The sequence below is a fragment of the Rattus norvegicus genome, chromosome 14, assembly GCF_021556685.1.
Source record: "Rattus norvegicus strain SHRSP/BbbUtx chromosome 14, alternate assembly SHRSP_T2T, whole genome shotgun sequence".
In the NCBI taxonomy this organism is placed as follows: Eukaryota; Metazoa; Chordata; class Mammalia; order Rodentia; family Muridae; genus Rattus; species Rattus norvegicus.
This window is the reverse complement of record NC_141547.1, coordinates 88,684,465-88,710,284: the sequence shown is the minus strand read 5'-3', so window position 1 is coordinate 88,710,284 and position 25,820 is coordinate 88,684,465. Positions and strand designations below refer to the sequence as shown.

The following is a 25,820-nucleotide window of genomic DNA, read 5'->3' as shown; positions in this document are numbered from 1 at the left end:
GGATAGATGGAAACAGGGCAAATTTGATCTTCACCATCAGGATATCTAATTCCTTTTTATTATCTCTTTGTGCATGGCTACTTAACAAACCTCAACCAACAGCACCCAACCACCCATCAGCCAACCAGCCCCTTCTATGGGGCTCTAGCATTCATATAATCTTCTGAAAAGACCTGAGAATTCCAACCATCACACACTCTCGGCAACTATCTGCAGCTGGTAAATTCATGCCCCTGTTAGAGCACAAGGCAAATCATAGTCACTTGCTGAGAAACAGTCCCATATACTCACACCTGGAATAAAACAAAAACGTATGTCTGTAACATTTTTGTGCTTTTTAAAGAAAAAAAAACCTCTCACAACATTTATCTTAGTCACAGCTAAGTATAACTCTCATCCTTCAACAAGAAGGCAGCTTTTTGCAACAGATGGAGTCTATTACAGAGATCTCTAACTGGTCACAATGCAGAGAATTAGTGACCAGGGGATAGCTGGCCCAGTTGATACAATCCAACTTATAACTAAGGCTCAGAAACATCACGTTAGGGGGGAGAAAAGATTATAAGGGCCAGAGAACCAGAAAGCCTGCTGTCATATGGTGTTGTTTAGAAGTACAAGGAAGTTGCACCCACGAAATCTTAACAGTGTGACTGCTTATACAATGATCTCACCACTCTAGATAACAATGTGGAAAGGGAAGATTCTATAAGAACCAATGTCTACATGGAAAGTTACAGCAATCAATGGTTGTGGAGAAAGGGAGAATCAGTTTTCTTCAGGGAAAAACTTCCTGATAAGTTAACCAATACGAAATAGTCAGCCCTAAGAAATACACTTATGAGCACTACAAAAGGGCTCAGTAGGGTGTTTGTGTATTTGAGTGTGAGTGTGTGAGGTGTGTGTGTGTGTGTGTGTGTGTGTGTGTGTGTGTGTGTATTTGTGTGTCTGAGGCAATGATACTTCAATAAAAGGCAGAAAAGGGAAACATTTTCACACCAGTTTCATTTCTCTTGGTCTCCTGGTAAGGGGAGCAAAGCCTGACGTGTTTAAAATGAAACCTCTACTTCCATAAACTTTCAGAATGGCCTCCACCAGAAAGATCTATGATACTAGAAAGGACATCATTTATTGAAGAACAGCAAATAAATTGAAGTTTCTTGGAACCTGAAGCTTTCCTCTTCAATAAACTCCCAAGTACTTGTTATCTGAACCACTTTCAAAAGAAATCTTACCCAGCTGTGTGATGCATGTCTCTGCTTTTTGCAGGGAGGGAGCATTAAGCAGATATCTCTTAAGAGCTTCTGGCCATCAACTTCCCCCAAAGAAGAAAGCAGAAGGTAAATGGGTGAGGAAGACCAAACAGGAAAATAAACACTTGGTCTTTTCTGAAATCTAGTGATCTATGTGCACTGAATAAAAAGTAGAAAAATTATAAGTAGGGTCTGGTATTGCTCAGACAGGAGGTTGAACAGTGATTCAAAACTTTCCTGGTTCTTGCCCTTCTTGCCTCTGTAAAGAATGCCATGGCATTGTTTAATCAGGTGACTTGAATTGTCACAGTAACTCAACAGACACTAGGTGCCACACTTAATATGGATTCTTTACTGCTTTCAACATCCTCCTGAGACAGATACAGAGAAGAGTACTACTTTGAGACAAAGAGAGAAAAGATCAAATGTGCTCATCTAAACCTTCTCTCTTGGCCACTGTGCTGGAGTCCTGGGTTCTCACAGTGAATGGGAATGAGAATATGTAAAAGAAGAAATACATGAGTATACACCGAGACAAGGAAATGGCTCCAGAGTAGAGGCCCCTTCAGTGTTGAGGAAATATACCATGCCTAGATGAATGTGAGAGTATCCAGTCAGAAGTGATGGTGAATACCAGGAACCTCTAAGCTCAACACAGTCTGCCTCATCTTGATAGGCCAGCATCAGAGCAAATATATCCGTTATGAAAAATAGCATTGATATTGAACCTTTTAATAGCAAATGAAGAGCAAGGAGATTTTCTAGTTCAACCAGTAGATGACGAATTCATTATTTCTAATGTAGATCTTCATTAACTTCCCTCACGGAAATGCTATTCTCATGTATGAACAATAATATAAAAAGATGGCTTTTAATGCCCCTGAAACTGTCTTCCATGGTGAAACTTCCGATGGACTATGGTGATCAGAATACTATCAATGGCGTAAGAACAAGATTCTTCACTTGTCTAAATGGGATTGTGCACACTTAGACCAATTTTTAAATGCACAGCAATTGGCTCCACTTATTGATAGAAAACGCCCTCTCCCTAGCTACAGTAACCTGAACTGGCTCTTTCCAGACAGGTGACAGGATGCCTTAACTCAAGGCCATGCTCCTGTTTTGTCACTTGCTAGAACTCTCTCAGCCTTCCTCTGTATCCATGCTGCATGGATGTGTTAGATGGCTTTCCATCACTATAACCACTGAGAGAATCAACTTATATAAAGAAGGCTGTTTGCTTCATCTGGTTTTATTTTAGAGGTTAAAACCAGGACTGGTCCTGTTTCTTTAGGTTCTACATCAAGACAAGTCAGGACATCTCAGCAGGGAGGTGAAATGGAGCAATACTTTGTCCTTCTTGGCCAGGTATTGAAACAAGCATCTTGCTACCTACTTAGAACCCTCCCATAATGACCTAAAGATGGTCTTGTAAAACCTCTTAAAGCAATGGTTCTCAATATGTGGATAATGACTTCTTTGGAGGTTTCATATAAGATATTTGTATTGTGACTCATAGCAGTAGCAAAATTAAAGTTATAAAGTAGCAACAAAAGAATTTGTGACGGGGTTACCACAACATGAGGAGCTATATTAAAAGGTCACAGCATTAAAAATGTGGAGACCCACTGTCTTGCAGTCACTACTACCTCTCATATCACTAAGAGCTGTGAAAGGGGCTATTAGCACATGGATTTCGAGAGATGCTAAATTAAATGTGGCAAATTCTAACGCCTATCCTTATGAATTACCATGGGTATATGTCACCACAGCTACAGTAAATATAAACCCATATATAGGACTTCAAAGCAATTCTTGAGAAGACATAGTCTTCCGTAGGGAAGAGCATAGTAATCGATTATCCAATACCAAAAATTCAGCCCTGAACATATACATACAAGTAACATTACACAGACTGATCAAGTTATATTTAAAAATATGTGTGTATTTACACACACCTATCTGTGCAATAATAATTAATGAGAGAAAGACCATGGATTGGAAAGAGAGCAGGGAGAGGTAAATGGGAGGCTTTGGAGGGATGAAAAAAAATCAGAAATACAATTTTATTATAATCTCAAAAATAAATAAGAACTAAAAATAAATAAATAAATGTTAAAGAAAACACATGTGTGTGTGTTTAAATTAAAACTGAAGGCTAATATTCATTTTATGTCAACATTTTTATGTGAATCTACCAAAAGAAAAATGTCGGATTTTTGTAAAACACCACCAGAATCTTACAATACGTTGGAAAATATTCACTTAGTGCAGCACAGTCTTTTAGTCCATAGAGTCAGTAATCAGTGTCTCGAGTTCTGAAGTTTCTAGTGAAGTTCTAACAGCGGAAATAATTTCCATCACATGTTTAAGGCATTGACACAACTGTGGCTATTCCAATCACTCACCAATAAAAGAATATCAGGTTTGCCCACTAGGGCCAGGGCTGTGGAGAGCTTCCTTCTAGTGCCTCCACTGTAAGTGGCCACATGTTTATCCACATGAAGTTCAAGGTGCAGGCGCCTCACCAGGTCTGCAGCCACCTGGAAGAAAGAAGCTTGTCCATGAACCTGTCTCCGTGATACCCACGTGTCCTGGATTGCCGCTGACTTCTGCTTCCTCCCACCATGACTGTATTCCTCTCACCCAGAGAACCAGAGGCCTTCCTTATCCTATTTCACTTTAAAGAACGGGAGCAATGGAGAAAGGACAGGGAGAAGAGGGTCCCTTGTCTATGGACACTTAGGATGGTCAAACACAAATCTGGAAATCTGAGGATAGACGAATATCCACATTCAGGTGAGTAGAATAAAGGGAACTCAAAGGAAGGTTGAGAGGGAGCTGGACAGAAAAGAAATGAACAAAATGAGGCACCAAAACCTCAAGGGAAATGGCCCTGGGGGGAGTCGTCTGTATAAGCAAGCAGACCTAACAAATGCACCTTTTACAATGGTAGGCCATTGATAGAAGCTACACATACAGAATTAGGTTTACATAGTATTCAGGCTGGGGAAAGGTGAGACCAGCACTTCACAGCTGTTGGAAACTATCAAATCATTTCATAAAGGACGAGACATCGTTCACCAGAACTTACATCCTTGGCCATTAGGGTTAGCAGTAAAGTCCTCACTCTCAGTCTCACAATGTACCTCCTCTCTACCACCCCAATCTGTAACCTAACATACACCCTGCCAACCCACTCATGCTTACATTTTAATGTAAAGCTCAGTTGTCCCTGATGCACATCAGCTGAGTCTCTGAGACTACACTCAGGTTGGTCTTCCCAGGATAATTTACCTTAAACCATTTCTTATCTATTTAAAAATCTGTCTCTTATATGGGACCAAGTAAGGCATTTTCTTTGATTGTTTGTTTCCAACTCTCTGTGCAAATATATATATATATATATATGTGTGTGTGTGTGTGTGTGTGTGTGTGTGTTATGAATGTTTATTGTGATAAAATGCATTTTATTCAGAAGAGGAATGAAAGTAAGCTAATGAAGAGGAGAAACAAAGCAATATATATATATATATATATATAAATGTAATTCTTATATACATAAAAATCTACATTAATTGAGGTGTTAATGCAGATATAAATGCAGGTCTGTTTTTCAGATGTTATTAAGGCACTAAATAAAACAGTGCTAGGCCCCAACATCCATAGGTTTTTTTTTTTTTTTTGCAAACATATAAAAATTTAGGGCGATAATATAACTATATGTTACAAACTTCAAAACATTTTGCATCATAACATCTTTTACCTAAATTATTCAGTCTGTATTGTGTGGCTTCCAGGTAATTTAGCAATCGAACTAGAAGATACAGTTACTGTTCCATGGTCAAACAGTGTGAGTGGAGGAAAACGAAGGCACACAGAAACTAAAACTTGGGTAGAAAAAGCCATCTCAAGGTTAATCCTTTGTTCTCAATGAAAACATTCGAGCCCTTTTCTCCAGACTGCCTCACAGAGAACATCCCCTTTCCTGTATTCATTCAGTCCAATTATGCCAATTAAAATAAATTGAATAAAAGCCTTTCTGAGCAAATAAAAACTTCAAAATATTTTATCCAGGATTAGCAGACAAATGTGAACAGCTAATTGGGGTACTGCAGCAAAGACTCTAAGACAGAAAGTCTGTGCTGCAGGGATTAGAGAGAACCCGTGGTGTCCACAGAATCACAAAGCAGAAGTGTCCCTGGTGAGGTTCCTTTGCAAGATGGAGGGAGGAAGGAGGCTCCCTAGGAGAGGAAGCCTTTGCTTCAGTGAGCAGCACAGTGGTTACACAGATATTTCATGAACACAAAGAGCTGTAGGACTAGCAAAATCAAACGGAAATAGAAAAAGTAAAAATTTGGGTTATCTTTTCAGAGTTATGAAAATGTTCAAAACATATGTGTGTTATGAATGTTTACTGCAATAAAAGGCATTTTATTCAGAAGAGGAATGAAAGGAAGCTAATAAAGGGGAGAAACAAAGCAAAACACTGATGAAAAGGCCTGGCTTTATAGCAATGTGCCTCAGAGTAAATACTTTCTTAATAAATTTGCCAAATGATGTTGGTTATTTTTATGAAACCAGAAAATGGTTGTCATATTTTCCTAATTTCACAAAAGGTTAAATAGCGCAGACTACAAATCCCAGAGCAGTTAATCATGGGGAAGATCCCAGAATGTGCAGGAACAAATGTCTGATCTAATGCTCTGTGAATGTGACTTTCAGAAAAATAACTGAAAATGATCTAATGAGAAACATCTTGTCACCATCTTTTCTGCAATCAGCGCCCCTGTCAAAATAATGGCAATGTAATATCCTAGAAATCGAGGCTGGCAAATGCTACCTAGACCCCAAAACATCATAAGCCACAAACTATTACTGTCCCACAATCACAAAACATTGTAAGTTACAAGGTCTTGTGCATGGTTTCTGTGTGTGTGTGTGTGTGTGTGTTTGTTTTTTGTTTTCTCTGAAAGCTCTAGAAATCATGCTGCATTTTCAACAGAAGACTGGAACTCATTTTTTCGATTACTCAGGCTGCAACACATTCAGTGCACATTAGAACTTTGGGGAAGGTCCAGTAGACAAAAAGATTATTCAGAAAAGCATACACACTCATCAGATTCCTGAGCCAAGGACTGCCCATATGCAGGTGTGATGGCCATAGCAAAACTGTTCTGTGAAATCCACAGCGAAAATGAGACATTGAGCAGGGGAAAGGAGCCAAGCATTTCTCAACGGATGGCCATCCTGTGACCGCTACTCTGCCAGAGATCTCCTAGTTGATTCTTCTTCACTCAAAACTTAGCTCTTCTTAAAACCCATGGCAAGTGGGAAAAAGAAATGTAAGATTCAAGTCATGTCTACAGAGAAGATGCTGAAAGCAACATGCAGAAGCATTTCTACAGCAATGAGTAGGTATGTACAAAGACAGGACTAATAACTGGGCCTGCTTCTCTCCCAGAGAAAATCAAAATGCAGATTTCACCAGGTTTCATCCCAATTAGAAGTTTTGTTTGTGGAAATCAGCATATTCTGCTGTGAAAGGTAAGCCATCTTTTGAATTTTTCAACACCAAGTCCCAAAGTATCAAAAAAAAAAGTTATAGAATATTTAAAGTGGGGTCGTTAGTGGAAATGCTGTCTGTCGGAAGCTTTGCTCATAGTGTCTGATAAAAACTCTTGCAACCCCATAGGAAGAACAACAATATCAACTAACCAGACCCCGCCCCCGAGCTCCCAGGGACTAAGCCATCAACCAAAGAGTACACATGGAGCGACCCATGGCTCCAGCCACATATGTAGCAGAAGATGGCATCAATGGGAGAAGAAGCCATTGATCCTGCCAAGGCTGGATGCCCCAGAGTAGGAGACTGTTAGGGCAGAGAGGTGGGAGGGAATGATGGGTGGGTGGGGAGCACCCCACAGAAGGAGGTGAAGGGGGATGGGAAGGGGGTTCTGGAGGGGAAACTGGGAAAGTGGATAACATTTGAAATGTAAATAAAGAAAATATCCAATTAAAAAAATTAATGAAGCATAAAATAAAACAAAAACAAAAACAAAACAAAACAAAACAAAACAAAAAACAACAAAAGCCAAACTGACACTAGCATTAGAGTGGGAAGTGCAAGCATATGTGGGCGGTGACTGAAGGTTATAGAGCAATGCTCTCGCTCTCTAGTACACAGAGGCCTTTTGAGGTACAATCTTTCCATCATTTCAGGGGTAAGTACTTCCTTACAAAGTCTTTAAGTAATGAATGAATCAATAAAATTATAAACTATGCATTTTCAAAGAGAAACTTATTTTGTATCAAATCAAAGTACTTTTTTTTCATAGAGCTTTATCACAACTACAGATTATTCAAAATAAATGAGAATGCCAATCCTCAAACAAAAAGTTTTGTTTGGATGTATTAGCTCAGGAAATATCAGAAACTTCTCTTACATACTTTCGCCAGCATCCCCGATTATAACTTCATTCCTGAGCCATCTGGTGATGGTGTCATACAAAATGTTTCACCAAACTGGTCAGCTGACTATAAGCTTAAAATACACCCTCTGCACAAAACTGTACAGTGTGAACAACAAAGGGGAAATCAGCCCTTCAACATGCAGAACCTAGATTCAAGTCATATGAAGGGGTAACCTTTTCTTGCCTGAGTAAACACTTGAGGGTTGCAAGTGTAAAGGGCAAGGTCTTAGCTGGATGAAATCAACAAACTTGAAATTGGTGGATCAAGTCCCCTAGAGTACAGGCAGAGCCCAGTACAAGGCTTCAGCTGGAGAGAAAAAGGAGTTAGGGCTGTAAGGGTAAGGCAGAAAGGGTTTTTAAGCAAGCACATGAGGTCTCCTTAAGTCATAGGACACAGGTGGATGACTATCTTTGCATGGACAAGACAGAAGTCTGTAAAAGAGAATCAGGAGAGGAAAGTGATTCTTTTGTCTCTGTGGCTCTGGGATTGGACTGGGCCCAATTTACTGGAGCACAATGGAAAGTAAATAGGAGAATGCTAGACTACACTATTCTTATAATCACCCCATACAGTTTCTGCGTCCCTGATCATACATACCAGAAACTCCAGAAATAATCCTGAGATATCAATGGTGGAAGATATTTTGTCCTAGTCTGGTAGCAACCATCAAGATGGTGTCAATCAAAGTCTGTGCTCTAGATACCTGTTACAGGACCACTCTGGGTTTCACGTTCCCCAATTGTAAAATCAGGCATACACCTCTTAACTGCTTTATTCAGGGTATGAGACAGACATACAGAAAGACAGCCATGCATCTCTTAAGGACAGGATATATTTTGAAAAGCAAATCTTCAGACATTTAATCACACTGTCAACCTTAAATATCTCCTTCCCGATCCTGGGTAGTAGATGTCAGTCACTGAACATGGATGTACCCTCTCAATAGAATCAAGAGTTACGGTCAATACAAGGTTCATGAGGCTGTTCTTAGGGTATATGGTCTTACCATAACCCATTTTTTATAAGCAGAAGTAAATCTACACGGCAAAAATCACATTGCAGTATAGCAAATATAAAAATGAGCGATAGTCAAGCGTTGCATACAGCAATCCTTGACACGACTGATGGCAGGCAAAGGCTTGTTACAATCACCACCACTGTTATGCAAGTGATATGCTGTGATACAATTGTTAAGGTGGGTGTGATGTCATCAAGCTATTGGGATTTTTCATGACAATTTTTTATCCCTACCATTATGGGGTCCGTGGTAGATGAAATGCTAAGATATGGTTTGTGACTACATTAATTAGGTCATCATTTTATGTTATTTAACTCTAATACCCATAATAAACACCTCAGAGTCCTGGGCTCATTCTATATTTCAAATGCTCACACAGTTTACAGTAGTGAGAAGTTGGCTGGGAGAGGCACAGTGTCCTTTAGGAATCCGCCTAAGATGTGCAGATCTAAGAGAAACCCCTGCATGAACGAGTAGCAAGGCCATCTGCATAATCCACTACAGCTTCCTGAGAGAAATAAAGTTAGTCACTAATTGGTGAGCATTACAGTAACTTCTCAGTGGACGAGTTCAAAACACAGACTGAAGGACAGTGGGCTATCAGAAAGCAATTGCCTGGGTGACAGAGAGCACTGAGTCTTATTAAGGGAAACTTTTCAGAGGTGCATTCATCCAGACAAAAGAGGCCAGCTTATAGCCACTTGCCAAGAACCTACCTCTTCAATCAAAAACTAACAAGAGGGAGCTGACAGAGGAAATGCCTATTAAAGACTGAGCCAACAATTAGTATTGGATGCCAAGAGCTGTTTGAGTATGCTTGGTGGGTCTCCTGCAGGGTGGTCAGTTAGCTGTGTTTATTAAGATGGGTGGTAGGTCAACCAAGGGTCCCGGGTCTGAACAAAGAAGGGGAGAGCTTCTGGTCTTGTTTTGAAGTTACAAATTAATAATAAACAAACAAACAAAAACATGAAGACTACCCTTTTATTACAAAAAATTTACCCTTTGTTATTACAAAAATAACACAGAGAATAAATTGTCATGAACCAGTGAGCAGAGGCTAGCCTACCATGAATCCTAAGATGTTCCAACACCTACAGACTGATTGAGGGTGCACCAATAAGCTCCACCCCCTTTTTCCTTAATCCTTTTGTAGAACCAGAAATCTAGCAAGCACTTCTCGTACTACAAAGAGGAACGCAGAGGGTAAAAACGTACCTTAAGCATTTTCCATTCTGACACATTCCTATTAGAAATGTCCTCTAAGCTGTTTGTCAAGGCTATGAGCTCTGATCTCTGCACAGCTCCCATCAAGGAAAGGAACAAGTCTCCACTACCCAGTTTCACCTACTCTCCGCCTCTCTCAGATAGCACATGGGGAGGCCTCAGAGTCTTTACAGTTCTCACTGTCCTTCGTTCTCCTGAAGTCACCCAGAAAACACTTTTGGAAGGAATAATAATCTTCCTGCTTTCAAAGGAGACATCTCAATAACTCCCGAGTTTCACAAACACTGTGTGCCCAGCTTAACAGTTTCTGTTCTTGACTGCAATCATTAGGCTCGAAAGAACATATTAATAGGAAAAAATGGAAAGCTTAGAGATACAAAGGAAAAAAGGATATTACTTTTTTACTTAGATCCTTGCACAGGATGCCCCCACTGACATATTTTTAAATATACGATACCAGTACACGTTCTAATGTTGGAAAATGATTTTGCCTTGAACTCATCTGGTCAGATGATGTCTCATCCCGGGTTGAGAGAACAGTCTTGGAGCCATAGCTGACAGGCCAGCATTTCTCAGTGAATCTTTTTCCTCCAGAAAACCCCAAGATTGCTAACCTCTGGAATGTTCTGCTTTGGAATACCACGGAGTCTGCAGTAGTATTGAAGATGTTCCCAGCCAGTCAGGAGCTCATCCAGGGCATCCTGCTGTGGACAGTAGCCAATAAGCACGCCCACTTTGCCAGCAGAAGCCAGATCCACCATATCTCTGTGTACACAAATAGAATAAGCTGACAAAAGGCTTCATGAATACATTATAATATCAAAGATCTGGCTAGCTCATCAATTGCTCTCTTCCTATAGCTAATTTTGTACAAATACTTTCACCTAAAGATAAGTGAAAGGTATCAGAAAATTCCACAACACAATATGTATCTTTGCACAGAAAGTATTAAGTTAAAGGTAATGTAAAGAGCAAACTGAGAAAGCTGTTGATCTCACCCCAGCTCCCACATAATGAGCTTGTAAACATCCCCCTTTGTAAAGGACTGTACACATCCTACTTGAAAAGACATCTCTGCACATGCTACTTACAGGGACTACTCTAATCACCTAGAAACACAGGGAGAAGAGATTAACTTAACAGACACTTCTCTCCTTTTCAATACTCACCTCCCCAGCAAAAGCTCCAAACCTCTTTCCTTTTGATAAAATCTATATATAACCCTCATTCTTCTAACTCACTAGTTGATCCTCCCTCTCTCCTGCCCTTCCCTCTGCTTTATTTTCCCCACCTCTCTCTCTCTCTTTCTCTCTCTCTCTCTCTCTCCCTCTCTCTCTCTTTCACATATATATTCTATATATATCTATATATATGTGTTTTATATATGTTTTATATATATATAATAGCATTATCTTTCTTCATGAAACACACACATATATATATATATATATGCAATAAATGTGCCTTTTTTAGTTTATTTCACAGAGCTCTAGCAGAAAACCTAAGATCATAGAGTACAAAACTGTTTCTTCTCTCTCCCTATAGCAACCAGCACACTCATGGGTTGGTGTGTGTGTGTGTGTGTGTGTGTGTGTGTGTGTGTGTGTGTGAACATACATGTGTCTAATACTGAATTTCATATTTAGACATGTGCCTAAAAAATGACTATCATAGAAATCTTACCACAAAGGAACTATTGTAAATAGTGGACTAATCCTTAAATTCAGGACTTTCAGTTGAAGATTTTATACTTCAATTTAACTATAACAATTTATATAAACTTTTATTGAGCATATGAAATATAGATAAAAGTTAACTGACTCAATTACAAATGTTATCTTAAGTTTCCATATCTTTTGTCCTCCTTGTTATAGTGTTCTTATTGGGAGCAGCAGGCACCAGCATGACAAACTTGCTGTGTAACTGTCCCAAATACCAAGTCCAGCATTTATGACAGGTAGTGCTTTGGTCTGTAGTTTTATTTTATAATGTATCACAGCAGGTGTCCACCATTTATAGGACCATGAAGACTAACTTCACCCATTCAAAATCTAATGAGCCCCTTTCTATTATCCCTGCCAAACCTCAGGAGTACTAGTGTTCTTGTGTTTTTTTACTTTACCTATGTCAGAATGTCCCAGAGCTGAAGAAACACTTGGAGCAAGTATGTCATAGCTTCTTTCACTCAAAAGTATGCAATTAAGTTTACTTCATGCCCTTCTGGATACATGTTTGCTTTTCCCGTGCAAATAAGCAAAGGTTGAAAGAAAATTCAAGTTTCAAGTATCCCTCTATATTTTGTTACTAACTCTAGAAAACCATTATATTTATACATATATGTATATATATGTATATATATACAGATTCATAAGCATATACTATATATACACATACATAGTCATTATTATATTTTATGTGTGTTTTCGGTAATTGCAAGCATGTTATTTTAAATTTATTATCAGAGTTGAAGCCAACCTGGGCTTTGTTGTTTTGTTTGTTTGTTTGTTTTTGTTTTGTTTTGGGTAATTTTTTGTGACTCTAAAAATTTTATAATTAAAAAGAAATCAACTCCTTAACTAAAACTATTCAGAAAAGTCCTAGCCCATGAAACATTGAACAATTGGCTCAAATGCAGGACATATCCAGGTAAAATTTACCAGTAACAAGCATGCATCTAAACAGAAGGAAAATCCACTGTGATAAATAAGCTCTCATCTTGCTGAAGCTCAGGACTTTGTAACAGATGAAGACTAGGTGCAGAAAGTGGTTCCTGAGAGGTGGAGGAGATATGTACAGCTATATTTTGATTTAGAGATCAAAATGAGTTGTGGTGCTGCAGAGTCAGACAAGGACAGAAGGGCCCATACACCAGAGAAAAGTAAGAGAATCTGTAACTGAGGCTCTCCTGCTTAGGGACAGTGTCCATAAGAAGGAAATGAATAGCCTGGTACCCAAGTCCCTTTAAATATAAAGGCCTCTTTGAAGTGGAATGAGTAGTTTTTGGTGGAAATAGCAATGATAAAGGTGTCAGCAATAATGAAATCTTGGCTTTGGAATTTATGTAAGGAATTAGAGATCATTAGTGGGAAAGGGAAAAGTGAAGTGGAAAATCCAGGGAATTTATTTACTTGATCCTAGCACTTGGGAAATGCAATGTCTTATAAGTACCTTACAACCTCAAATATTTTATTATAACTCAAAGAATATTAGGGAGAATTATAGTTCCTTTTACCTAAATGGCTCAGTAAAAAAATATATTACCTATCTTGATCTGAAACACCAAAGAAATGGGACAAAAGTAAACCTAGATCATGAAGAATAATAAAACACAAACTAAAGAAATAGATAAAATAGAAAAGACAAAACAATAATGAAAACTTTTAAAGTCACAGCTTAAGATTTTAGAAAAAAACAAACATAACTCCATACTTTTAGATACTCTGGCCAAGAACAAAAGAAGATTAACATGGTTAAAATAACCAAATACATTTCTGTTAAGATATAGAAGCACAGAAGGTTATGCTGATCAATGTGATAAGCAAGTACCTAAGAGTAAACAAGCCATTGAATATGCCCAAATGAGGGAGAAGAAACTTCTCCAGTTGCACAATGCAGTAGGTTAAACAAGAACTTTTTAAATGGTCCACAATCTAACCAAGAATGAGACAATTTCAGTAGTGAGTTCTAGCAAATGTTTGAAGACTAACATCAATCCTTCTCAGGCTGTTTCAAACAAAAAAGAGACAAGTACAACCCTAAGTTAATTGCAAAAGAATCATAACATCCTGGTAATGAAATCAAAGACATGAGAAGGAAAGAAAACTTTGCAATTTATTAGAACTACAGATGTATAAATTACTATGAAATATACATTCTTATCAACTAACAATATGGTTATATCCCAATAAAGTTAACATGAAATGAAAATATTATAAATAAAAAATGTTCTTATTGCTAGCTGTGTTTACATATTTATCTAATTCTACAACTTTGGAGTAAAAGCAAGACAGCCATGAATCCAAAGCTATCCTGAGCTATTTATCAAATTCCAGGCTATTGTAAGGAGATCCTGCTGCAGACAAAAGGAAAGAAAACAGCATTACTATTTTTTAATTGCTGAATGAATGAATGAATGAATGAATGAGTGCACTTTAAAGCTCCAATTGATTTACCGTAAACATTCTTAGGACTCAAATTAGCCTGCAGTTGAGCACAGTGGAAATATTATTATTGCATATTACTAGCCTTGGCAGAGATGAAAATTCAAAATACAGTTTATAATTAATGTACATTTCTTTCCTACCATCATAGAGATGGAAAACTATGCTTAGAACCTTGTGAGTCAGAAACCACGTGTATAAGGAAATCAGAAACCCCTAACAACAGTAGCAGGAGCTGTCCCTGAACTTGTTGCCTGCTTGCCTGTGGATCCTGTTCCTCTAAGTGACCCTCAGTGAGAAAAGATGCACCTAGTCCTGCAGTGGCTTGATGTGTATATGGCAGGGGGAGAGGATGAGTGACACCGAGAAGGGGACTTCCTCTTCTCAAAGGAGAAGGGGAGGAATAAATGGGGGGGTAAGGTTCTACGTGAGGTGGTACTGGGAAAAGGGAGGCTGATATTGGGAGGTAAAATGAATAAATAAATAAATAAAATTAATAAAAATTAGACCCATTCTTACCTACAATAAAAAAGGAAGTCAAATCCAGTAATACATGCTAGTATGTACTAGATATAATATGTAATAAAGATATATAATACTAGATAAGATAATAGCTGTAATATCTAGTAGGATATATTAGCTGTAAGGAAGGTAAAATAAACCCAAGGAAAGGAAAGTTTGTTTAATATACTAAAATTAATCTTTACATACTGCATTAGTAGGACACATATACCATATACCATCCAAACAGACAAAACACAGTATTTTACCAAATATAAACTAGAAATAAGAAGTTTATTATGTAACACTATTTCTAGGAACCTCTCTGTTTATATGGCCCCATGTATATTGAAAGACAGATCTATGGAGACAAAATTAGATTCATGGTTGCTGACGGCTAGGGAAGGGAGTGGCAAAAGAAAGTCTAAAGGATGCAGTATGTTTTAAATGTGATCAAAGTGCTCTGGAATTAAATATTGAAAACAATCACATAATTGTGTAATTATCATAGTTGAGATTATAGTTTCTGATGTATGTGAGTTTTGTCTAAATAAATCAAAAGCAGCATCAGTAAAAGAACAATATACAAATGCCCTGTGGAAATATTTGGATTCCTTCATACCTGCATTACATAGATGGCTCCTCATGCCTGTACCAGTGATGTTCATTTCCATATTTGTCAATATTAGTGGAGGAAACAAAATCATGACAACATGAAATAATAGGACTACTAATCACATCGTTAATGTAGGGTTGTGGAAAAGAAGCTACCCATAAAATATTTGTACATGCTATACAATTTTATTTTAATAAAACCTACAGACAAAAATAATCTATGATGATTAGTCAAAGTTTATTTGGTTTAAAGGGAAAATGTCAGAGCTGCCAAGAACAGTCCGTTGACATATTGACATACAGTGGTGATAAAATGCGTGACATTATAAGGATTCTTCAACTTACATAATTATCGTATGAAGGAATTATACGGATCAATTTTAAAGTTAATAACTTAAGAGATGTTGCTAATCTCCATGTGTTAATTTGTAAAACGTCTGCCTAAATCTTTAAAGTTAAGAATGTTTTTCTGAGGTTCTATAATATTCTATTTGCTGATTCTTCTCAGCTGCAAGGCACTCTTGGGCAAAGAACGAGGAGGTTCACTTAAATTATCTGGCCAACTGGGTGATATGGAACACATGTGGTCAATATTCTCATTGGTACTGACTCTAGAAACTTTCTGCCTCTGTACTGAGCATGCCCAGTATACAGTACTATCTGTGAGCTCTAAAACATGGAAATAGCTGAGAACAGGTAGGTACTCTAGGAGCCCAGCGATAGAATGAGTCTAAGGTCTTCGTATCTTCCCAGTCAGCATTGTCCAGTGTACTGATGACTTATTTCTAATCATAATTTCACAATTAAATGAAACAGAGAGCTTTTCCCTATTCCCAGAGAGGGCAAGCTCCTCCTTCTGAAAATGTGTAAAATTGGCACATTTTCTTTGCACTTAGTAGAAGTCCTTCATTGGATAAAGCTTCCTCATAGGACAATAGTTGTATATTTTTCTTGTATATTTAGTTTTTAAATCTTCAGATAAAACCTGAGACCTCCAAAATGCTAGATACTTTTTTTAACCACTCAACTATACCACCCTAAGCCATAAGATGTGAAATAATAACTGTTGCTCTGAAATAATATCTACATTTGAAAATAGTTTAGTATATAGGAAAGATGCAAAGTCTATTGCACTACAGTAGAGCCAGTACTCATCAAAAAAAATGACATGTCAAGTCAAGCATACTTCATTTTTCCTAGCTGCATTTCACTTGCTTAATTTCTGATATATTATTTGTTATTTTATGTATGTAAGCATTTTTGCATAAATGTATATCTGTATACTATGTGTATGCCACAGAGGCTACAAAAGGGCATCAGATCCCCTGGAACTAGAGTTATAGATGTTTTGAGCTGCCATATGGGCACTGGAAAATGAAGGCATACCCTCTGAAAGAACAGCCAAAGGTCTTAACTACTGACCAATCTCTGGGCCCTCATTAGTGTAAATACTTGAACCCCTTTAAAATTTTCCTTATCTGAATTTTGGGGAAAGTATGATTAGGAGAGGACAACAGTTATAGTTAAAGTCTTTCTTGGTAGCCAGAACTGCATTTACAGCAGTGTGGTACTCAGGGCCCATGTGGAGACACTACAGGTATAGCCTTATGCAGATCTACATACAAAAGGATGTGGTAAGATATGCGGCTTGAGCAAGGCAGGAGTTAATGACCCATCCAGAGATTATCTTAACTGACTGAGAAGGTGAGCTTATTTATTTAAGTCCCTTCACCTAACTCTGAGGGATGCTAATCACGCCCTTCTTAAATCAGAATCACTGTCAATCATACTTCTGCTATTAGAAAATGCCCCCAGCCATTTCATAGTTTCCACACGTTTGCATTTGGTTATCTCAGCCTAATAGAGAAGGTCATAACATTCTGTATGCTTTATGCTTCAGCACTACTGGGAAAGACAAGACATTTTTCAGTGTTGGATCTGACATAAAAAATGAACTTCAAGTGGCTTTTATCATGATGCATTTCAACTGGCTTTTTTCTCTTTAATTAATGGCACAACAGTTCAAAAAACCCTAGAAATTAAGTACAAAGCTCAGAAGAATCTTCTGAGAGGTCTTTGCAGAGAGCCTTCTCACTCCGGGTATTTAATTTTCTTTATATTATCAGCAGTCTGTAAACTGTCAATGAGTTAATGAGAGCAAAAGGCTGTTCAGTGGACCTGTCGTGATTTCATTTCCAGCACTTCAGTGTTTGTACTCTGCTTGCTTTTCAAACACTTACTTAGCCTCCACTGTCCACATTTACATGCAGATTTAACCCCAAATTTGCCACACACTTTATTATCAGGTGACTGAGTCTGGCCTGAAAGGAGAGTTGACGTGTGTCTTCATGGATGCCACAAAGTAACTGGGGCTATAAACCAAGCATCAAAGAGCTCTAAGAATATGGTACATGTGTGATGCTTTGCCTATTAAATGTAGACCAAGAATATATAACTGGAGGCTGGAACGCATTCCTATCCTGTGTTTAAGCTACAGCTCACATAGACACCACCTGGGTCCTTGTCTAAGACAGGTAAAATTTTCTCAAGCCTTTTTTGATGGGCAATTAAGTAGGAATATACATGCAGCAGAAGAGTATACTAATTTTTTCAGGGGGTATTTAAGCTTTAACTCATTAAAGTGTAATAAGTACACTTAACCCCTGTGTACATAGCTAAAATAAAATCCACCAATCTAGTAAATATCCTTCTAAAATTGTATAGTCATAAACAATAACATTTTCTTATTGCTGATGTTTTTCCTTCTAGCCCATCAAGAGACTACTATAAGCCTGGGGCAACAAAACATCTCATTAAATTATACATATGCTTTTTGAATATCAGTTGCATATTTTCCTGTGTCCATTATTACTGTTATATTATGGTAACAAAACGCCATGACCAAAACCAAATTATGTAAGCAAAAGTTTATTTTAGCTAATGGCTTCAGATTAATAGTTCAGGATAGCACAGAATGTATGGTGGCAGGTGAGATCAGGAAGCTGTGAGATTATATTTTTAACCACACAAAGGAAGCAGAAAGGCTATACACCCTTAAAGCCCTTCCATAGTGGCATGTTTCCTTCAACAAGACTACACTTTTCTTTTTTTTTTTTTTCGGAGCTGAGGACTGAACCCAGGACCTTGCGCTTGCTAGGCAAGTGCTCTACCACTGAGCTAAATTCCCAACCCAAGACTACACTTTTCTAAAGGTTCCTAACCTCCCAAATAAGAACACTAACTGAAAACCAAGTACTTGAAAACATAAGATAGGAAAGGTATTTTTATTCAAACCAAAATACTATCTAATATCCTTTTCAAAGAAAGACTATGTTAATATCTAATAGATTTATCTTCAAAGAAAAATGTGAATATACTTATCACCTGATACATGGTTACTAGAATTTCATGATATATTTCTGTGAATCAAGATGACATCACTAACAACACACGTAGACTATTCAGAAAGCATTAACTTAGTTCCAGGATCTCAGTACTCCCAGTTATCATCATGTTTAACACAGTTCTGGATAATAAACATGAATGCCACTATTAATGCAGTAGTTTCCTAAAATATATATCGCACACATATTATTTCCAAATATATATGATTCAGATTCAAATTATTATGTGTGCTACTAATTATGCCATAGATAGTGCCATAAAAGTTTACTTATTCATTTTTGTATTTAATTATGGGTGTGTGTGTGAGTGTGTGTGTGTGTGTGTGTGTGTGTGCGCGCGCGCACGCGCACGCGCACGCGCACGCGCAAAAGAGTGTGGTTTCTGTGGAGGTCAGGAGGCGACATTATATCCTCTCCAGCTAGTGCTGTAGGTGATATAAGCCATGTGGCAGAGATGCTAGGAATTAAAGCTGGCTCCTTTGCAAGAGCTGCGTATGTTCTTAACCACAGAGGTATCTCTCTAGAAAACCTTTTAAACTTTAAATGCCTGAAATTGCAAAGCATCAACTTAAAATTATAAAATGAGTTTCCCCATGAGGAAATGGTTAAAACTGTCATTTGTTAAAAAACACAAGGAGAATTAAAGAAAAAAAAACAAAAACAAAAAAACAGTGTAACTACTCTACAACTATTCTGTACCCGGATAGCACTTCAACGTTGAAACAGAGATAGAGCAATCAAAATTTTTGTTTTTACTAAAATGGGATGTAAAGTTTCTACATTAGGGACTAGAGATATGGCTCGGTGGCTAAGAGTATGTGTATTACACATGCAGTGGGTTCTGGAGCTAGAATTATATATGGTTGTGAACTGCCTAACACAGGTACTGGGAAGCCACTGCCTCTGGACAGTCTGAGCACAGGCACACATGTGTACATACCCACATGCAAAAGCAGAAATATACACATAATTACAAAATTAAACCTTTAAGAAATCCTACATGAGCGGTATATATTAGTCAACTATTGTTACTATAACAATCTACACCATCAACACACTAAAAAGTAAGGTTGTTTGGGCTCATAGCTTTGGTGGTTTTAGTCTGTGACTAGTTGATTCATTGTTTCAATCATTGGCGATTTTTCATGATGGGAGAATAGGGCAAACCAAGCAATCTACCCCATGACAAGAAAACCGGAGAGGAAAACAAAGGAAAGGCCAGGGTTCCTCTCTCCCCCCCAAGGACATACCACAAAGCACAGAAGACCTCCTACTTCACCCATCATGTCCCAGAAGTACCAAGTTCAAAATCAAACTTTCCCCCCTGGAGTCTTGGGAGAATCTGAAGATCAAAGCACTAACACAGAGACCTCTCTGTGTCAATACCTCAGAAAGACTATTTAAAAAGCAAGGTGAGCATAAGTTGTAGTGCAATGACTTCATCTTTTGTTTATAAACCAAAGGTAAAGATAAAACAGAATATGAAAATGTCTCAACTTTAGAATATTTTTCAGCATTCCCAAAGCTTGCAGAGATCCCAATCATTTTTACTTGGAAAAACAATCAAATCAAGAGAATATAAATTCAGGTTTATACTGTTCTATAAACTTAAAGTGTGTAGATATCCAACTAAAATTATTAGGATGCTGCAAAATGACCTAACTTATGGGAGCATCATGGTAAATGTAGTTTGTTATTTAGTGGAATGTCACAATTTCATCACCCTTGAAAAACTACAATATTTTCATGTCATTACTAAAGGTGATACTAGATATTTTCTTTTCATGCTAAATAAATTTGCCAACTACTTCCTATATTTTTAGAAAATAAATCTTATATAAATGTCTAACTTTATGTATGTCTGTCTCAGAATGGAGACACATATTTTATATTTCTGCCTAAAATGAACAAGAAGATAAAAAGGACAAATGGAGATGTATTTCTCCTTTTAAAAGAAAAGTAATACAGGGAAATCAAGACTAAATATAAAATAAAGTTTAAAAGTCAAAAATTGTCTCCTGTGGTCTCCATTTCACATTCTTTGTCTCCGGTTAACACTGAGTGCTTTATAAACCCTGTCTCTAGCGTCTCAGCTCTGTCCATACCTCATCTTGCTATCTGAGACCCTATACGTGAATCTCCAGAGTGTAAGTGAGAGGATTTGCTCTGTCCTCCTCCTCTGTCTCATCCATCGGTGCCTTGTGCTTCATGCCTCTACTGTACTCTGCTTACATACCTAGGAAGAAAAACTGGACATGGGCTGTGATACCTGACATAGTCAGATTTTTACCCCAAACTGGATCTACACTAAGAATGACATCTCTAAGGATTCTCTAAAATGCCCATGGAATAATACAAACACTAACAAAAAAGAGAGTGGCGGGATAATTTGAGTAGGTGGAATAAGTAACAATGAGTAAGTCTAAACCCAAGGGCACGTTGTTAGGACAGTGAGGACAAGGACAGAGGTGCCAAGCTTCAGGCTGGGGTTTTAGGGATTGAAAAAAATGTTTTACTGCTATAGCTTGAGAGTCAAATTTCAAATTTCAAAGTTCAAAGTTCAAAGGAACACCGAATGATCAGCTTGCATTACAACAGTAATGTGAGGCTTCTTTTAAAATTCCTAACACTAGTATTGCCTATTCAAGATTAACAAAATGATGGTTCACCCTCTAGAGAAGCAGGTCAATGAGCCTTGGTCCTGTGCTTAGAGTTTGCTTTCCCTTTTCAACAATCAAGTGTTAAGTAGAAACTGATGATCATAGAGTATTTTTTGAAGGAAATAAGATGAACAATACTTTTAAAAGCTGAAAACTTAAAAGATCAGTACTAATTCTCAGAATTAGAAGTGTTTGCCTTGCACACATGAGACCTTCAGTTGACTGTCCTTTTTATTTCTCTTTCTGAAAAAGAGAAAACTTGGTAAAACATATTTATTTATTAAATTATAGTCTTCAGCATGATCCTGGAAGGACTCAATGAAATAAGTGTACATAGCTCAAAGGTAGAGACATTAAGCTAAGAAAAAAAAACAAGGTAAATTAAAAGAATTTCATAAACTAGTTTGCCAAAATTAAAAATAAATATTACTTTCCCTTTTTAACCATTTTAAACCGTAATGAAAACAGTCATTGAATTAGGAACCACATAACTAGAAAGAGGCACCCAGAAGAATGATGGGTAGAAAACATCAACTGAATGAAGTCTGTAGAAAGCAGCTGTTGTTAGTGGAAAGGCAGGCTCTACTCCTAACTGACGAAGCTCAACGTTGAACACAACCTGGTAATTTAAACATTTTTTTATACATTTTACGAAAGGGGAAAATGCAGATTACTGAAGGGCAAATTTACCTTGATATTAAAGCACTATAAAATATAGCCTTTAAAAAAATAGGCATACAGCCAGAGAAATTCAAATAAATTCAAAATTAAGATCATATAAACGTGTATGAGGGTACATAAATATAGTAACTTATTCTCTAGAATACAAGCTATTTCATATGAGCAAAGATAGACTATCTCACCAATGTTATTGTACTCTATGTATAACTTTTTGAAAACTGAAATATAAGTATTTTTGCTCCTTATAAAATATAAACTTAATAAGGATTTAGTTAAACAAAAACCAATAGAATATCTGAATTATTACGTAGGGTAAATTCCACTGTTGAAGCAAAAAAGGCTTCCCTAAGCATTAGCCTACAGTTATAAATACAACACAGAAACTAAGGATTATAATCATTGGAATGACTGAAAATGAAAACCTCACTAAGGTCATTGCACCTCCATCATTAAAAGAGAGTCTCTGGATTAAATCTTCCTTAGCATAATTGTTCAAATTTGGTGCTAAATAGCCTACGTGCCAATGTGGACAGTTTATTAGCATTGGTGAGTCTTGGAAGAGACTAATGTGTCTTGTTTTGTGTTGCTTTGTTTTGTGGGGGTTTTTTTTGTTTGTTTGTTTTTGTTTTTGTTTTTTGTTTTTGTCTTTTTCCTGAATGCAGTGTTTCAGTACGCAGCCTAGAGTCAGAATGTGCCCACACTTATTTCTCACATTGCGAATACATACTAACTTCTACGGGATTCAAGTTCAAGCATCTTAGTGAAACGAGAATGGAAAAGTGTAGAATAGACAGTACAGAAGGGATGTTGGCCTGGAAACCAGGAATGGGAATAACATTTGAAATGTAAATAAGAAATACCCAAATTAATAAAGATGGGGGGAAAAAAGGAAGTACAGAAGGATAGGAAGAGACACTACGAGAGAAGACAATAATCTGTGGCGACTGACTATAGGTGGCTTCCCAGGATGCCAGTTAATAAACACTGAGAGTAGGGTGGGACATATGGTACAGATGACTTCTACATTATCACATATGGTGATGGGCAGTGTTGCATGTCTGATCACCCAAGCGAGGGGAACAATAGACCAAAGAAAGTGTTCCATTAGAGTCCTTCTTGGTGAACCAATAAATTTGTCATCTGACACAAGCTAAAAGTGAATTAGTTACTTCCGGGAGCTAAAAGACAGCTACAGAGTGAAACACTCCACAGCACGCAGCAGTGGCAATTCATGAAGCTCCTCAATAGAGCAGTCCTAGCCCAGTCAGCCTTCCATCTCTAAGACATTCTAGATGCTCCATGTCATGTGCATCTGAGAGGTACAAGGGAACAATAGCTATGATCTCAGGTGAGGTGCTGATGACTCCCCCACCCTTCTACAAGGGATCATTGAGGATCTCAATATAATTACCATAGGCCATTTTAATAATGTTTCTTTATGATGGCTGATGGTCATGTCACGCCTGAGGAAAACAGCCCTAGGACTACATAGATAGACGCTGTGAATGAGCAAGTGTCTTCATCTACTGTAAAAATAAAAAGGATGTGCACACATGTGAGAGCATGTATGTACACACACACACTTACAACAGATGTGTTGTTTGAAAGTGAAAGGGAGGGGCTGGAGAGATGGCTCAGGGGTTAAGAGCACTGACTGCTCTTCCAGAGGTTCTGAGTTCAGTTCCCAGCAACCACATGGTGGCTCACAACCATCCGTAATGGGCATCCAATGCCCTCTTCTGGTGTGTCTGAAGACAGCAACAGTGTGCCCACATACATGAAACAAATAAATTTAAAAAAAAAAAGTGAAAGGGACACGAGAGGCACTACAAATAGTCTGGAACTTAGAAAACTGCACGTCAAGCTGAATTCTCCATGAAAAACTTCAGACTGGTTTTTGGCAGCCAGGCCATAGAAACGGTTACTTTGATCCATCCAGCTGAGAACTTGAGGGGTGGGCAGAGAAAGATTCCTGGTACGTCAGGCTCTCACAGAATCTACCAGGTGCTATTCTCACATTTCCCATATTTCAAGATCTAATTATCAGTGTAGGCAATGGCAAAAATTTGCCAAGTGCTCTGTATGTTTCAGGCATAGAGTATCTAGTATACTCTGAATGTTTGGTTGTATTAAACTTCTGCATCAGTCTCTGAGGAAAGTAATTTTTATCTCACTATTAACATCTAAATCACAGCACAAGTGCATATATGAACATTACACAGGGGGAGTCAAAACTCATTAGAATCAATACATGAAGCAATGACTCTTAGGTAGAATAGGCTGTTTGGTCATAGGTGTTCAGGAAAGAAGCCGTGTTCTTGACAGCATCACTAAAGATAACCGTCAGCTCAACAATGCTGGACACTTTAATATTACCATTACCATAAATGTTAAAAAAAAGGAATAGGAAGAAATACAGTCGATGCTGAGAAAAATTTAGTTGTTACCAATTTCGAACTATGTGTCTAAGTCACAGATCGATACTTCTCTGTGCCACAGAGGCTTCCCTTGTGAAATGAAAAAAGACAAGTCACTCACTGATAAACTAATATAGTAATCTCTTCCATATAGATGACCACATGTATTCAACCAGTTGGGTGCCACAGACCTAAGTGCATATCATATGTTTTCAGTGGGGAGGATTGACAGAAAAAAAACCCCGAGTGGTCCTGGTATTGGTACCCTTTAACAGCAAAAGGACATCACACACACACACACACACACACACACACACACACACACACACACACACACACCAGGAGAATACACAGTATAACCAACTCAATAATTAAAATCAAAACACAGCATGATGTAATGGAAGAGATATGGTCAATGTTCAGTCCTTGGACAAACTTAAGAATAAAGTTTCTCTGTGTTCATACAACCAACTGTGATGAGCAGCAATGAACCAGTGGAGCCCTACGAAAGGAAGGAGCATGTGGGCAATAGTGAAGGAATTCAGAAATGCCATGCTTTGTTGGCTATGCCCTGGGTTTCTAAAGCCAGGAACATCTGAGGGTAAGTTCCCACCAAGAATATTTTCCATGAAGTTTCAAGCTTATATAACATGCTAACTCGTGCTTGCAGATTAGAAGTCATTTCTTGAACTCCATAAAATGGGGTATACAAACTTTCAGACAGCTGTGGCATTGGAAAATGCAGAGACAAAAAAACAAGGTGCCTCATGCTTGTGTTTTAATTCGATTCCCACTCTCAGAAGCTTGTTCTGTTCATTAAAGAAAACGTAGTTCCATATTAGAAGGCTCTTAGATAATAGCAGACTAGAGATCTCTAATAAACCAGGACCTCAGCTTGGCTTTTGTATTTAAAGTTGAGAAAGTAAGTGATTTCTTCGAATATCCCTTTTTATTGAACATTATCTTCTAATTAACAAAATGCTTAAGGACAGTTCTCTGCAAGGAGACTTTTAGAATTTTCTTCATACCACTCTGGAATAAACCAGATTTCCCAAGATGGTTTAATTATGCTGACACACCCCATAGGAATATAGGAAAGTATTTATTACTGTAAAAGAGAATCCTAATGTAAAGTAACAAGTTAGATGGCATATCCTTATGACATGCCACCAGAATGTTATACGCACAAAATATTTTCCATTAAAAGTTACATACTCAATAGTTTCCACTAAAAAAATCACATGCACAGTATTTACCTTTGTAAATCAAGCACACTCATACTCACACACATACACACACACACACACACACACACACACACACACACACACATACACGTATTAACGCTATTAGTCTTTAAAGGATAATTGTGTCCCAGATGACAAAAACCACTGTATAATATAAATCATACTGGTA

The 25,820-nt window shown here is 37.7% G+C and overlaps 1 protein-coding gene across 1 annotated transcript in view; it reads right to left on the bottom strand.

Annotated features, from left to right (window-relative positions):
* Abca13 (ATP binding cassette subfamily A member 13) overlaps window positions 1-25,820 on the bottom strand; it is a 484,842-nt gene that overhangs the window by 62,335 nt on the left and 396,687 nt on the right. Inside the window, exons 56-57 of the mRNA XM_087584614.1 lie at window positions 10,581-10,731; window positions 3,659-3,793 (exon numbers count right to left, since the gene is read on the bottom strand). Of these exons, the coding sequence (XP_087440740.1) occupies window positions 3,659-3,793; window positions 10,581-10,731 (286 nt within the window). The remainder of the gene's footprint in view (window positions 1-3,658; window positions 3,794-10,580; window positions 10,732-25,820) is intronic.